Source organism: Anabrus simplex, chromosome 1 (assembly GCF_040414725.1).
Source record: "Anabrus simplex isolate iqAnaSimp1 chromosome 1, ASM4041472v1, whole genome shotgun sequence".
Lineage (NCBI taxonomy): Eukaryota > Metazoa > Arthropoda > Insecta > Orthoptera > Tettigoniidae > Anabrus > Anabrus simplex.
In genome coordinates, this window is record NC_090265.1 from 684,729,547 (window position 1) to 684,744,409 (window position 14,863).

Below are 14,863 nucleotides of genomic sequence, written 5' to 3' on the forward strand. Positions count from 1 at the left end.
CTACTACTACTACAGATGAACTGCAGTAGCATGTCCAGTCTTGGAATGAGAACCTCAACCATTTTGAACTCCACCTGAACATCCAGAAAACTAAATATTTGACAACTGTTATAACTATTGGAACACTCTAAACAAATGGGCAAGACATAGAAAAGGTGCACAGTTTCCAGAATCTTGGCTCCCATCTCCAAAATAATAGCAGCATCAGCAGTGATGTGCGAGCAAGAAATAAGGTAGCCTCGATGTGTTGGTGGAAAGTCAGTGATGTGCTATACGGCAGACAAATTCCAGTCTACCAAACAAATTAGCCATGGAGTTTGGGTTGCGTAGCTGTGAGCTTCCATTCGGAACATGATAGATTCGAATCCCACCGTTGGCAGCCCTGAAAATGGTTTTCCATGGTTTCCCATTCTCACACCAGGCAAATGCTACTGTTGAACCTTAATTAAGGCTATGGCCGCTACCATCCTAATCCATCATTTTCCCATCCTTGCGTCCAGGAAGACCTTCAATGTGTTAGTGCAACGTTAAACCACTAGCATAAATAATTCCAGTCCAGCTCAAATAAAAAATCTACAGGTTGATTGTCAACTCTGCTGCACTCAATAACACTGAAAGTTGGGCAACAATGAAGGATGCCGAGAGCTGTCTCCATGCCATATTATGATGGATACTGGGTACCGGTATCTCCCATCAAGACCATGTAACCAATGACACCCTTTGGAAGCAATTTTGTGTGTCATCAATTACAGAAAAGGTGAGAAAAAGCTGGCTTTGCTGGTATCAACATTTTATAATGAAGCCAGTACCTTCAACTGTTGCCAAAACCATCTACCACCTGGAACTCGAAGGCCAGCAACCACATGGATGGCCAAAGCAAGAAATGATATGCAAATTGTTGGCCTACACCCCGAAGATGCATTTGATCGAAAAAAGTAGCATTCCAAGATATAATGAGCAGACCCCACACCTAGGGGAATATGCTATGATGATGATGATGATGATGATGATGATGATGATGATAACCATAGTACACATTACTTTGATGAGGGAGTTATTAGCAGTTCCTTTGTAAGCTACATATTCAGACCATCCTCTCAAATCCCCATAAATCGTAACATGAGTAGATAAGATACTACTTGTCATTATTCTCACCATAACTTAAAGGTTTCAACCCAGTTGTTCTCCCATGATGCTGTAACAACAAGAAAAACATTGGACGCTACTTTCCTAGTCTGATATTAAAACCTATTCTAAAGCTAATATTAATAAAGTACAAACAGAAACATGATTTGTTCTAGTAAGAAAGAAACCGGACAGCTCCTTAAGACATACCGCCTATCGTAAGCCTACCCACACAAATCGCTATCACCGAGTTCGATAGCTGCAGTCGCTTAAGTGCGGCCAGTATCCAGTAATCGGGAGATAGTGGGTTCGAGCCCCACTGTCGGCAGCTCTGAAGATGGTTTTCCGTGGTTTCCCATTTTCACACCAGGCAAATGCTGGGGCTGTACCTTAATTAAGGCCACGGCTGCTTCCTTCCAATTCCAAGGCCTTTCCTATCCCATCGTCGCCATAAGACCTATCTGTGTCGGTGCGACATAAAGCAAATAGCAAATTGCTATCTTCATGCAGCTTCGCACCACCATCCAGCACAAAAACAAGACATTCTCACGACACTCACCAAGGGGGCGAGACGAATTTGTGAGCCATCAAATATCCAGGTGGAGATGAACACACTCAAAGTCACGTTCAAGGGAAATGGTTACAGTGATTTGCAGATTCATAGAGCCCTGCATCCCAGAGAAATGACCAAGCAAAGTTCACAGAAGGATGGGAAAGCGAACTGCCTACCTGCCTTACATTCACAACACCACAGATCGAATTGACAAGGTACTCCGCAAACACAATATAAAAACAGTGTTTGGCACTGTCACTAAAAGTGCTCACAGTCTAGGTAAAACCAAGGACAAATTGTTCTCACTTTTACATCCTGGGGTACACGAAATTCCCTGTACTTGCGACAAGGTATACATTGGCCAAACATGCCGGTCCATTAGTCTCGTATCAAGGAACATGAACGAAATATTCGTCTCAACCAGCTAGACAAATCAGCAATAGCTGAGCATGCTCTATCATCGGGTCATGATGTCATGTTCCAAGATGCTCGATCTCTTACCCACACTAGACACCACAGGTCCAGAATTATATGGGAAGCTGTGGAAATACGTAGAAAATCTAACAATTTCAAAAAGGGACACTGGCTATCATTTACGTAGTACGTGGTTGCCAGCCATTAAGGATTTACGTAGTTCCCTTCCCTGTCTCTTCATTATTGTTATTTGATTTCGGTGTTTTCCAAATTTGTACGTTCCTCATTGCCAGATATTTCATTCCAGGCTTGTATCTATGTCATTATATATGTACTCCTGTTGTTATGCGACTCCCTCTCAGACCGATTCTGATGGTTCCGTCAGCTTCCGCTTCGAACGCTAGAACTGTACCACATCCGGTGAGCTATCTGGTGACGAATGAACATACCACTTCCACTTTTATTATAACGTCTAAATTCAAACCTAATTCCCTGAGAAGCCTTTCTTGTGAATAGTCTATTTTCTTCTGATGACGCAGGGCAAATTTCTCTGCAAAACGTAAAGAATTTCACCTTATTTCTTGACACAGCATAAGCCCACAAGCCTATATCATGTCTAGAAACATGATTGTTTATAAATGGATTAGTACAACATTTAGGCCTGATATGATTTTTAAAAATATCTTATTTATTATATACTCCAACTAATGGAAAGGAACAAACAAGTGCAAACCAAATCATAGCCTATATAGGGAGAAAGGAACATAAAGGAATATATAATGGGATAAAAACAGTGGCTGGTCAGTGAGGGAAGAAGAAGAAAGACACAGCATAAGCCCACAAGCCTATATCATGTCTAGGAACATGATTGTTTATAAATGGATTAGTACAACATTTAGGCCTGATATGATTTTTAAAAATATCTTATTTATTATATATTCCAACTAATGGAAAGGAACAAACAAGTGCAAACCAAATCATAGCCTATATAGGGAGAAAGGAACATAAAGGAATATATAATGAGATAAAAACAGTGGCAGGTCAGTGAGGGAAGAAGAAGAAAGAAAGCTCCAAAGCAGAAACTAGCACACAGGGAGCTGAGAAGAAATGACTCAAATCACGACAATGAATTGGCTCGCAATTGTCTATGTCCGTTAAAAGCTCTTCTATTACATGTTATGATTCTCATATTTTGGTCCGTATTGAAATGTGCAATAAAGTCAAATAAATATGAAAGTTTATTTGTTCCACCTTTTCAATAAATAAAAAGAATTTTAAAAAGAATTAAATCTGTAGGGACATGTTTCGCTTTTTAATTAAGAGCATCATCAGCCTACATCTCAAACTGAAAGTTAAATAATCAGGTACCTGATTGTAATTAAATTAAATATAAATGTGAAGATGCTGTTACAAATGGTGAGCGAAATGGTTGACAATAGTTTAAAGATTGAAATATAGTCGTAAAATTAATACACCCTCCTGAAAGTCCTTGTTTAAATATAGCAAATAGGTGTCCTGTGGAGGTTGAGAGTGTAATGGAAAACCAATAGATCCTAAACAGATTGATTAACACATTAATGAATAAAATGTAGCTGACAATTCCAAATGGTGCATTAATACATTGAGGTCTAAGGTAAATTGCTAAGTTGAAACAAGAAGAGTAGTAGAGAAAATTTATCAGTGTTAAATATTTTGAACGTTGGTAATAAATCAGAGTGGAGTTCAGATCAAATTCTTAAAATTTATAGCATAGAGACGCTTCTGTGGTCCATTTTAAGTGAGGTTTATAATATTATGTTAAAAAATAAAATTGTAGTCCTCCAGAAGTCCGAGAGAAGAAGGGTGCTTGATGGTAAGTGGCTTGTCAAATGGTAGTTGGAAGGAGTAACTTGTGTAGAATTGAAAGAGAAATTAGGATTGAAGTCTTTTTAGTAATATTGAAATAGGTTGGCTTAAAGAAGAGTTGAAGAGAAAATGATGTTTGTAAACAAAATAAATAAATAAATAAATAAATAAATAAATAAATAAATAAATAAATAAATAATAATAATAATAATGAAATAAATGAAATTACACACAAGTTACTCCTTCCAACTACCATTTGACAAGCCACTTACCATCAAGCACCCTTCTTCTCTCGGACTTCTGGAGGAATACAATTTTATTTCTTCACATATTATAAACCTCACTTAAAATGGACCACAGAAGCGTCTCTATGCTATAAATTTTAAGAATTGGATCTGAACTCCACTCTGATTTATTTCCAACGTTCAAAATATTTAACACTGATAAATTTTCTCTACTGCTCTTCTTGTTTCAACTTAACAATTTACCTTAGACCTCACTTGAAGTGAGCAATGTATTAATGCACCATTTGGAATTGTCAGCTACATTTTATTCATTAATGTGTTCATCAATCTGTTTAGGATCTATTAGTTTTCTATTACACCCTCAACCTCCACAGGACACCTATTTGCTATATTTAAACAAGGACTTTCAGGAGGGTATATAAATTTTACGACCATCCATATTTTAATCTTTAAACTATTCAACCATTTCGCTTACCATTTATAACATCATCTTCACATTTATATTTAATTTAATTACAATCAGGTACCTGATTATTTAACTTTCAGTTTGAGATATAGGCTGATGATGCTCTTAATTAAAGAGCGAAACATGTCCCTACAGTTTTAATTCTTTTAAAAATTCTTTTTATGTATTGAAAAGGTGGAACAAATATTCATATTTATTTGACTTTAAAAGCTATTCTACCAAGAAAATTCTCAGAATCACAGAACGTACGGTAACCAATGAATTGTTTAACAATTCAGACATCAGGTGAAAGGAATTAACTAAAACAGCTGACAAATGTCATAAAAATGACATAATAATAATAAAAATGAATAACTTATAAAAAAAACACCTTCTGGACATAGCTGAAACTGATGCTGTTGACTGGATTCCAGGGCCCGACCTTCAACGTTATCCGGAATATATGACATATGTTTAATTCCCAAAAGTAAAACTAACTTTACTATAGTCTAAATGGAAAGTATGTACTGTACGACACTCTCTTTGCCAATCATACAAGGTAGGCCTAAAATTACTTCTGAACATAACACCAAATCACTTTCTTCCCTGTGAGCCTCCCTTGACCCTGTTTGCCGAAGACCAGACATCTTCGTCTTTTAAGGGTTGTGGGCATTCCTTTGAGTCGAGTCTTATAAACACAAATTCTGACCAGTGTGTACTTTGGTAATTAAAACGGGCACACGAACAAACAGCACTGGATAAATAATTGCCTTGTGATGGATAAGGTACTGCTCTTTTAGGGTGCAAATTAATGGGCGTAATTAGCCCCCACCAACAATTAACTAAGCATAAAACTGTATAATATAAAAAAAGCCAATTATATGAAGATATTATTTAGACAATCCAATAATATGGATCAGATATGAAAAACCTAACCTGATTCGTGGACCCGTTTTCCTCTCGTTTGGCTTTCCATTTTCTTAGGACCAGGATCCAGGCCAAAATTAATATAACACAGTTAAGTGCAAATATTAGATACATATAACACCGGTATTTCTATTACGTGTATAAAGGTACAAAGGAATTTAACTATAATATTTGACGTTCACCAGATGACATTACAGAGTTCCGCGTTTATACTCTTTGATCTCCTATCAAAGAAGTTCAGAAAGTGAACGCATGCACACCAACAAGCACATAACTATAAATAAGAAAATGTACTCACCAAAAAAACTATCACTTATACTACAAGCACTAATATTGGATGTATATTTCTTTTATATACGTCAAATGTTAATATTTTAAGGGTTTACACAACAAAGGAGGAATAATGATAAATACCCGACCCACTTTTAACATGTGAATGTTGCATGTTTAGAAACAAAACACGACCACTGCAGCAGGCGGGAAACCTACTAATTTAAAACGATGTATAATGTGGACAACCAATCGGCGGCGATGTTTAATGTATGTGTTTAATTCTCTATCTATCTTAATCTGTTTACCCTCCAGGTTTGGTTTTTCCCTCGGACTCTGCGAGGGATCCCACCTCTACCGCCTCAAGGGCAGTCCTGGAGCGTGAGACATTGGGTCGGAGGATACAACTGGGGAGAATGACCAGTACCTCGCCCAGGCTGCCTCACCTGCTATGCTGAACAGGAGCCGCCTTCCGGGGGACGGGAAGATTGGAAGGGATAGACAAGGAAGAGGGAAGGAAGCGGCCTTAAGTTTGGAGAAGTGGGAAACCACGGAAAACCACTTCCAGGATGGCTGAGGTGGGAATCGAACCCGGGCCTCCGGGGTGGCAGCTAATCACACTAATGACTACACCACAGAGGCGGACATGTGTTTAATACCCTTTCATAAATATAGGTTTTGGGAGATGTCGGTGTGTCAGGGTTCTGAAGACTCAGCGCTTGCAGGTCTGTTATATTTGTTCTGTTATAATTGTTCTGTTATATTTGTTATATTACAAAAACTATTTCTTTTTAATTTCTACGGCTTAGGCTAGGCCGGAAGCCTTTCCCAACGTCACTTAGTGAAAATAAGATGAATAAGCTTGAGTAGAGCTTTCAAAGGTAAGAAAGATCATAATATTAAGACTGGAATTCAAGAGGACAAATTGGGGAAAATATTAATGTATTGGAAGAGGAATTACAGATTAGAATAATTTATCAAAGGAAATGGTTGATACATTTCCAAGTTCTTTGAAATTATTTAAGGAAAAAACAAATGATGGAGAACCTGCCACCTAGGCGACAGCGCCAAATGCAGATCAATGATAAATGATTGATTTCATTCCAGAATCAATTGGGATTCGAACTGTGGCCATCCAGGTGGAAAGTCACTGTGATAATTATGCCAGTAAACATTGCTGTGCTCGTTGAAACATGCCCTCACGAGCCGTAAAGATCTTCAATAACCGCCAAGATTTGAATTTATGCTCTCGTAGTGTGATTAGTTCTGATTATATCCATTACTTAAAACGTGCTGACTGATTAAAATTCATTGCTCAGAATATTATAGATCAAAATACTGATTGAGGGGTTGAAAGTTACAGTCAAGCATCCGATTCTATCATATTTTCTAAGAATTTTCGATTTTCCGAGTGATATCGGTGCCGACAAGTCCTCTTGTACCAAATTTTAAGTTTCTAGGGTGCTTGGAAGTGCTCCATTAATTCAATTTGTACTCTAGTTTAATTGTTTACCTGCCTTTATACATATTTACCTTTCGACTTCAAAAAAATTACCTCAAAATTTCTCGAAGTTTGATGGTAGAAATAAATTTGTTCTTTCAGAAAACTTTAAAGCCTACAAAAACTATAGGTCATTCATTCATCGTTTAGGGAAAATCAATCTAATTGTGTGAAAAATAGCTTGCGCATGCGTACTTATGCTGTCTTGATCCTGAACCTCAAATTCTAAATCCCCTTGGGGAGGTTAGGGAAATTTTCGATTTCTCTAGGGATCATAAAGGGGTATCAGGTTCTCTGCTAGCCATTTTTAAGTTTATAGGGTTTTTGGAAGTCTAATTCATGTGTATTTTCATTTTTATATCAACCTGTGGATCACTACCCTTCGTCTTCCATTTTTTGGTAAAGATAAATTCATTGTACTGAATATGGTGTTACATTCTGTGAGCAATGGCAATTTATCAACCCCCTGTGGGTGGGGGACGCAGACGAAGGATACATCCACGGTATCCCCTGCCTATCGTAAGAGGCGACTAAAAGGGGCCTCGGGGCTCTCAACTTTTGGCGACTACGAGGCCCTTAGCTGAGTCCTGGCATTGCTTCCACTGGTGCCAGGCTCCTCACATTCATCTATCCTGTCCGACCTCGCTTGGGCAACTCTTGTTCTTTTCCGACCCGAACGTATTAGAGCACTCGATGCCTGGGGAGCCTTTCACTTTCACATCCTTCGTGGCCCTTGTCTTTCTTTGTCCGGTACTTTACTTTCGAAGTGTCGGATCCCTTCCTTCTTTCTCTCTCTGACCCCCCGTGAGTGGGGACGCAGATAAAATTACATCCACGGTATCCCCTGTCTGTCGTAAGAGGCGACTAAAACTGGCGACTAAGAGATGATTGAAGTAGAACCATGAGACTGCTTGTGATTAGTACCATCACGCGAGGAACACAATGGGTCACCTTTACTTGCGAGTAGTACCACCATGTTAGGTACACAATAGGTTTGTGATTAGTAACAACAGTGGGTGGATCACTATGAATTTACAGTACCCGTGATTAGCATCACTATATGCTGAACACCACGAGCTTACGTTGCCTGTGATTAGTAAGTACCATTGTGAGAAACATCACGGTCTGGGCGTTGCCTGTGATTAGTACCATTATATGAGCGACACCGTGGGTCTGCGTTGCCTGTGATTAGTACCCACTATATGAGGACCACCACGGGATAGTACGAGTCCCTGTGATTAGTACACCTATGTGAGAAACGCCGCGGGTTTTCGTTGCCTATGAGTGACGCCATTATGTGAGAAACACCATAGGTCTGTATTACCTGTCCGGCGTACATACTGTACATGTGATTAGTACCATAAATGTGAGGAACATCGTGAGTCTAAGTTACTTGTGATTAGTACCGCTATATGAGAAATACCGTGGTTCTACTTTACTAGCGAAAAGTACCATGAGGACTACTGACCTGGATTTTGGACTTGTTAGACAACAAGCATAATAGATTCAAGACTGCGCTCTGGAAGTAGCCCCTTGGTCAGTATACAGTATACTATTGTTTTAAGATAGTTTTTGGGAAGGTGGGGCATTGCGCGTCGAATCCACTGCTTGTTTTAAGTTCATAATTATTGTGCATCGTCGTCTTTTTGAATTCTAGTCAGTGGACTGAATTATATTATTATTATTGCTAGTGGTTTTACGTCGCACCGACACAGATAGGTCTTATAGCGACGATGGGATAGGAAACGTCTAGGAGTTGGAAGGAAGCGGCCGTGACCTTAATTAAGGTACAGCCCCAGCATTTACCTGGTGTGAAAATGGGGAACCACGGAAAACCATCTTCAGGGCTGGTGATAGTGGGACTCGAACCCACTATCTCCCGGATTCAAGCTCACAGCCGCGCGCCCTAACCGCACGGCCAACTCGCCCGGTGGGTCTGAATTTGGAATTATTTTTAGCTTTCAGTATTATGAGTTGGATCCGCTGATTATTTTAAGTTCATATACGGTACATCCATTCATTCTTCACCATCACGTTTTAAATTCTGGTCAGTAGATGAATTTTGGACTTTTAAGTTGCCATTATATTTCGTCTCATTTCGCAGGTCTACCATTAGGGGCCAATGACATAGATGTTACCGGATCCCGTGAGATCTCCGAAATTAAGCGACATTGGGCGTGGTCAAGATTTGGATGGTTTGCCACGCGCTGTTGGTAGGGTGTAAGGGAGTCGAGGAGCGAAAAGGAATTGGCCACTTTACCGTACGTGAACTCCGGCTCAGGCACACCTCTGGGGAAGTTCGGATTCAGGCAGAATACACCCTTACCATGACGAATAGAATACCTAGAAGTTAGACCCCTTCAATCAATCAATCAATCAATCAATCAATCTTCTTGCACCTGGCCAATGCACCATTCTCAATTGACACCACCTGGGCTACAATCCCATTACCCTAAAAGCAGTGCCGCTAGAGGAAACCGTACATCGTACCGGTATTATTACGTACCGGGCGAGTTGGTCGTGCGGTTAGGGGCGCGCAGCTGTGAGCTCGCATCCTGGAGATAGTGGGTTCGAACCCCACTGTCATCAACCTTGAAGATGCCTGCATATGATGTATAGAAACGATGCTTTTTTACATTTTTCCAATGTACAGCAATGAATACACAATTTTGGCCTTATTTCTCTTCCTTTACTTCTTCTTTGTTAATCTGTTTACTCTCCAGGATTGGTATTTCCCTCGGACTCAGCGACGGATCCCACCTCTACCACCTGAAGGGCAGTGTCCTGGAGCGTGAGACTTTTGGGTTAGAGGATACAACTCAGGTGGAGGAGAAGTACTTCTCCCAAGTGGCCTCACCTGGTATGCTGATGAGGGGCCTTGTGAGGGATGGGTAATTCGGAAGGAATAGACGAGGAAGAGGAAAGGAAGAGGGCGTGGCCTTAAGTTAGGTACCATCTCGGCATTTGCCTGGAGGAAGAGTGGGAAACAACCAGGTAATGGCACTTCGAGGATGGCTGAGGTGGGAATCGAACCCTCTCTACTCATTTGACCTCCCGAGGCTGAATGGACACGTATCCAGCCCTCGTACCACTTTTCAAATTCTGTGGCAGAGCCGGGACTCCGGGGGTAGCATGTAATCACACTAACCACTACACCACAGAGGCAGTCTTGATGCATTTAAGACGAGATTAATACGAAAAATAGCACGGTGTAACGACAAGGTTTTAAAAAATCGTCTGAAGCTCAACGTGTTAATTTACCTGGTGTGAAAATGAGAAACCACAGGGAACTATTTTCAGGCTGTTTAGAGTGGGGTTTACTGAATGCAAGCCAACAGCTACACAGCCCGAACTGTGCAGCCCATTCATTCGCTTCTTCTCTTTTACAATCGACTTCGAAAGATTGATCAATATCTCTCTTAATGAAGGCAGATAGTTGGAATACAACTTGATGCGATCCTTTATGAATTGCCACGGCACTGTTCTTCTCACGCATCCAGTAGAACATATACATTCCACGTGGACTTGCCAATCTCAGCCGAGTATAGCGTTTTAATATCGCAATGACGACTGTTTCTTTTCGTCTACTCTGTTCGATTCGATTCCATTAAGTGGGAGTGGACCTTAATTCCAGTAGCTCATGCGTACTAATCATTGACGTCAAGAGAGGCGCAGATATAGATTTCAGAACATCATAATTAATTCACGAGAAATTGTCTCACGCTGACACAAACGTAAAACAGACGCACAATTCAAGATCATTCGCAAAACACTTTAAAATTGGTTTAAGTTTAGAACATCACCGGACTTAATAGAAGTTATTGTGGACTAGATGAAGAAACAATTACCATTTTGGTGATATTATAACCAACCAGTTCAAACTATTACTCCAACAGATTTATCACATTAAGCTGTCTGATTTCAAACAATTCATTTCATTATGCGAACACGCTGTACGCGCGTATGACATCACAAAGGGGCAGTATTGAAGAACGCCCTGCTGACGTCATCGAGATCAGTTCGTATTGGGGGCGTGGGAGGTTTAAACATTAAATAAGCTGGCTCCTGTTCGGTCCAGACCACGGCCGTGATATTTAGTTTACATATCGGATTTGTACAAGGTGTGATAGGGAACATTTCACAAATAATAATAATAATAATAATAATAATAATAATAATAATAATAATAATAATAATAATAATAATAATAATAATAATAAGAATCTCTCAGAATTTACGACAAAAAGAACATTACGGGTACCTCGCCCAGGCGGCCTCACCTACTATGCTAAAATGGGCCTTGTGGGGGGGGGGGGGATGGAAAGATTGGAAGGGATAGACAAAGAAGAGGGAAGAAAGTGGCCACCACATCATACCTCTTACTTTTGGTAATTTCACAGAATTCCCGCAATATTCTTCTTGTTCTACATTCTGAGAGAATCATTTGTTTCTCAAGATCTTTCCCATTGAAATGAAATGGCGTATGGCTTTTAGTGTGGAAGTGTCCGAGGACATGTTCGGCTCGCCAGGTGCAGGTCTTTTTATTTGACTCCCGTAGGTAACCTGCGCGTCGTGATGAGAATGAAATGATGATGAAGACGACACATATACCCAGCCCCCGTGCCAGCGAAATTAACCAATGTTGGTTAAAATTCCCGACCCTGCCGGGAATTGAACCCGAGACCCCTGTGACTCTAACCACTTAGCCATGGAGCCGGACAGATTTGTAGGAAATGAGTTCTAACATGGAAATAAAGCGTTTCCGGACCCATGTCCTTTTAACTATTTTCTTCTTCTACATGTGAGGAATCCTAAAAGCGTGGCCGTACTTTATTATTACACTCTGTATTGTGCATTTGTATTTCTATACGAGCACACCTCCGAGGTATAGCTGCTCAATATACTACGGAGTATCACCTTCCATGTGCTGCAACCCACCATACTGCGAAGTAGAGTACATTTCCCTCTCCATCGAAACCTGCACAATGTGTACTGATTTATAGTCTAGGCCCGTTGATCACAGTTCCCTGAAAAACGGTAGCAGTATTCCTGTGACGCAGACCCACCTGCTGTCTACACCATGTTTATTAGTAAATTATACGGAAAACATAATGTTACATATCGTGTAAAAATAACTAAGTATCTTGTCCAAAACTGGGCATTGATTATCACCAGAGAGGGTAACAGGTCCATGTATAAGGATTTTTTTTTTTTTTTTTTGCTAGTTGCTTTATGTCGCACCGACACAGATAAGTCTTATAGTGACGATGGGACAAGGAAGGGCTAGGAGTGGGAAGGAAGCGGCCGTGGCCTTAATTAAGGTACAGCCTCAGCATTTGCCTGGTGTGAAAATGGGAAACCACGGAAAACCATTTTCAGGGCTGCCGACAGTGGGGTTCGAACCTACTATCTCCCGAATACTGGATACTGACCGCACTTAAGCGACTGCAGCTATCGAGCTCGGTTACAAGGAATTTGCTAATATCATTTATATAAATTAAAACCAGCAAAGGGCTGAGCACTGACCCTTGAGGGACACCACTCTGGAGACACTGATCTGGCATCCTCAGCCAGAGTCTACGTACGTTAAGGAAATAATGGTGCTGGTGGTCATTTCTTTAAACAGGAAGTACAAGATGCAGAGAGTCTTCATGCCCTCTTCGGATGTCGGGGAACAACTTTCAAACACGAGGTAGCCATACTGAAAGAGCTCGGAATTACTGAAAATGGGATAGATGACATCTGTACCAATATTTCGAAGGATTCGCTTATTATTTTGCATTACCACTAGTATGGCACCTTTAAAAATAGAGTATATACATGGAAGGTGTAATTTCAGGTATGAACATACCAGGCGGCTCGTGAGCGCCGTACTTTCTACTTATAAATGTCCCGCATGCACAAATGATGAATGGGATGTCTACTAACTGATGTTCACATGGGCACTACTGCCAGCAGACAGGTTACGTCGGAATATGAAGAGATAACAACCGGACGGTCACTCGCAGCATGTTCCTCAGCGCTACCCGTCTAATGCAAACCCTTGCATTAGCAAACCTAGTTTACGACCGCATAGTATTAGGCTGGTGTATGTACTAGTGTAGAGCAACACTACATTTGCTGTCTGCATATCGGTAATGACTAGTGTGTTCAACAATGACGAATACACAGCCATAATTTTAATCTGTGGAGAATCTGGTGAGAATGCAGCCGAAGCTCCGAACAGACGCCTGCCTTCTACACACGTATTTCGTAACAGTATTACTTTCTGTTTCATACAACTATTTTATAGAGTTGAATGTCTACACGTATATAAATGAATAAGTTTTTAATTTTATTTTCTGCACCTTTGACGTATTTACAAGTGCACCCTGTTGTGGAACGTGTTTAGTAAAATGACTGCTATTTGTTTCACGACATCCACAATACGGCAAGTTGTAGCGCTCCTACGAAAACAAGTCATTAGGCATCCCATGCATCACTAGTACAAGCGGGACAATTATAAGTAGAAAATACGGCGCTCACGAACCGCCTGGTTTATGTGGTCCGTTGCGCGGAAAGATACCTAAATTCGGATTTTTCATTTTATGGACTTTTGTGGTCCTAAAATGGCAATAAGGTGCTGAGCATTTTAAGAGTGTTCATGCTTGTAGGCGCAATACTTAAGCAGATATTAATTATTGATTGTTGCTATTAAGAAAACTGTATTTTGAGAAAAACTCATTAACATCTTTCACTAATTTTCTTACCAACTGTACAAAGTATTCACGACATTGAGTGGCGAAGACTCGAACTGCTGCGTGACTTAGTTTGTTAAAAAAGACCCATAGGCAGCGCAAGAATTCAAAACGTACAAATGCAGTTTTTACATCCTAGATGCGTTTCTCAGCTCTGCTGTAAAATTCCCATTGCCGACTTTGGGCCCCTATCAGTGCAATGAATCACATATTATTTGTATTTGTGCCAGATTCTTCTGGACCGTTGTTGTCATCCGAAATGCCGGCCACATGCTATTTTTTGAAATATGTTACTGTTATATGAAATGAAATGGCGTATGGCTTTTAGTGCCGGGAGTGTCCGAGGATATGTTCGGCTCCCCAGGTACAGGTCTTTTGATTTGACTCCCATATGCGACCTGCGCGTCGTGATGAGGATGAAAAGAAGACACACATTCCCCAGCCCCCGTGCAGCGAAATTAACCAATGATGGTTAAAGTTCCTGACCCTGCCGGGAATCGAACCCGGGAACGCTGTGGGCAAAGGCCAGCGCGATAACTATTTGACCATGGAGCCGGACACTGTTATATATACGTTAGCTTGTCGCAGATTAACTGAGACCATGACATGACATGACATCACTGGGCAAGCTACACGGGTCAGGCGGCTATTGCATCATCCACCGGCCCAGACACGGCGCAGGGAATAAACGGCTTCTCGACTAAGGCTCACACTGTACTTGTGAAGGGTTCTGAGCACATACATATAGATTTAGACTGACAATGAGCAGCAAGATTTTGAAGCCGGAAGCGTGCGGCCGCC

General features: G+C 40.7%; 1 protein-coding gene across 2 annotated transcripts in view; it reads right to left on the minus strand.

Annotated features, from left to right (window-relative positions):
• The window catches only part of gkt (glaikit), a 104,757-nt gene extending 99,008 nt beyond the window's left edge, over positions 1–5,749 (minus strand). For both annotated transcript variants that reach the window (XR_011017543.1, XM_067135895.2), the window contains exon 1: positions 5,564–5,749. Coding sequence is in view for 1 of the 2 variants with exons in the window: in XM_067135895.2 (XP_066991996.2) it covers positions 5,564–5,603 (40 nt within the window). In the remaining variant the exon portion in view is untranslated. The remainder of the gene's footprint in view (positions 1–5,563) is intronic.
• Positions 5,750–14,863: the final 9,114 nt, after the last annotated feature.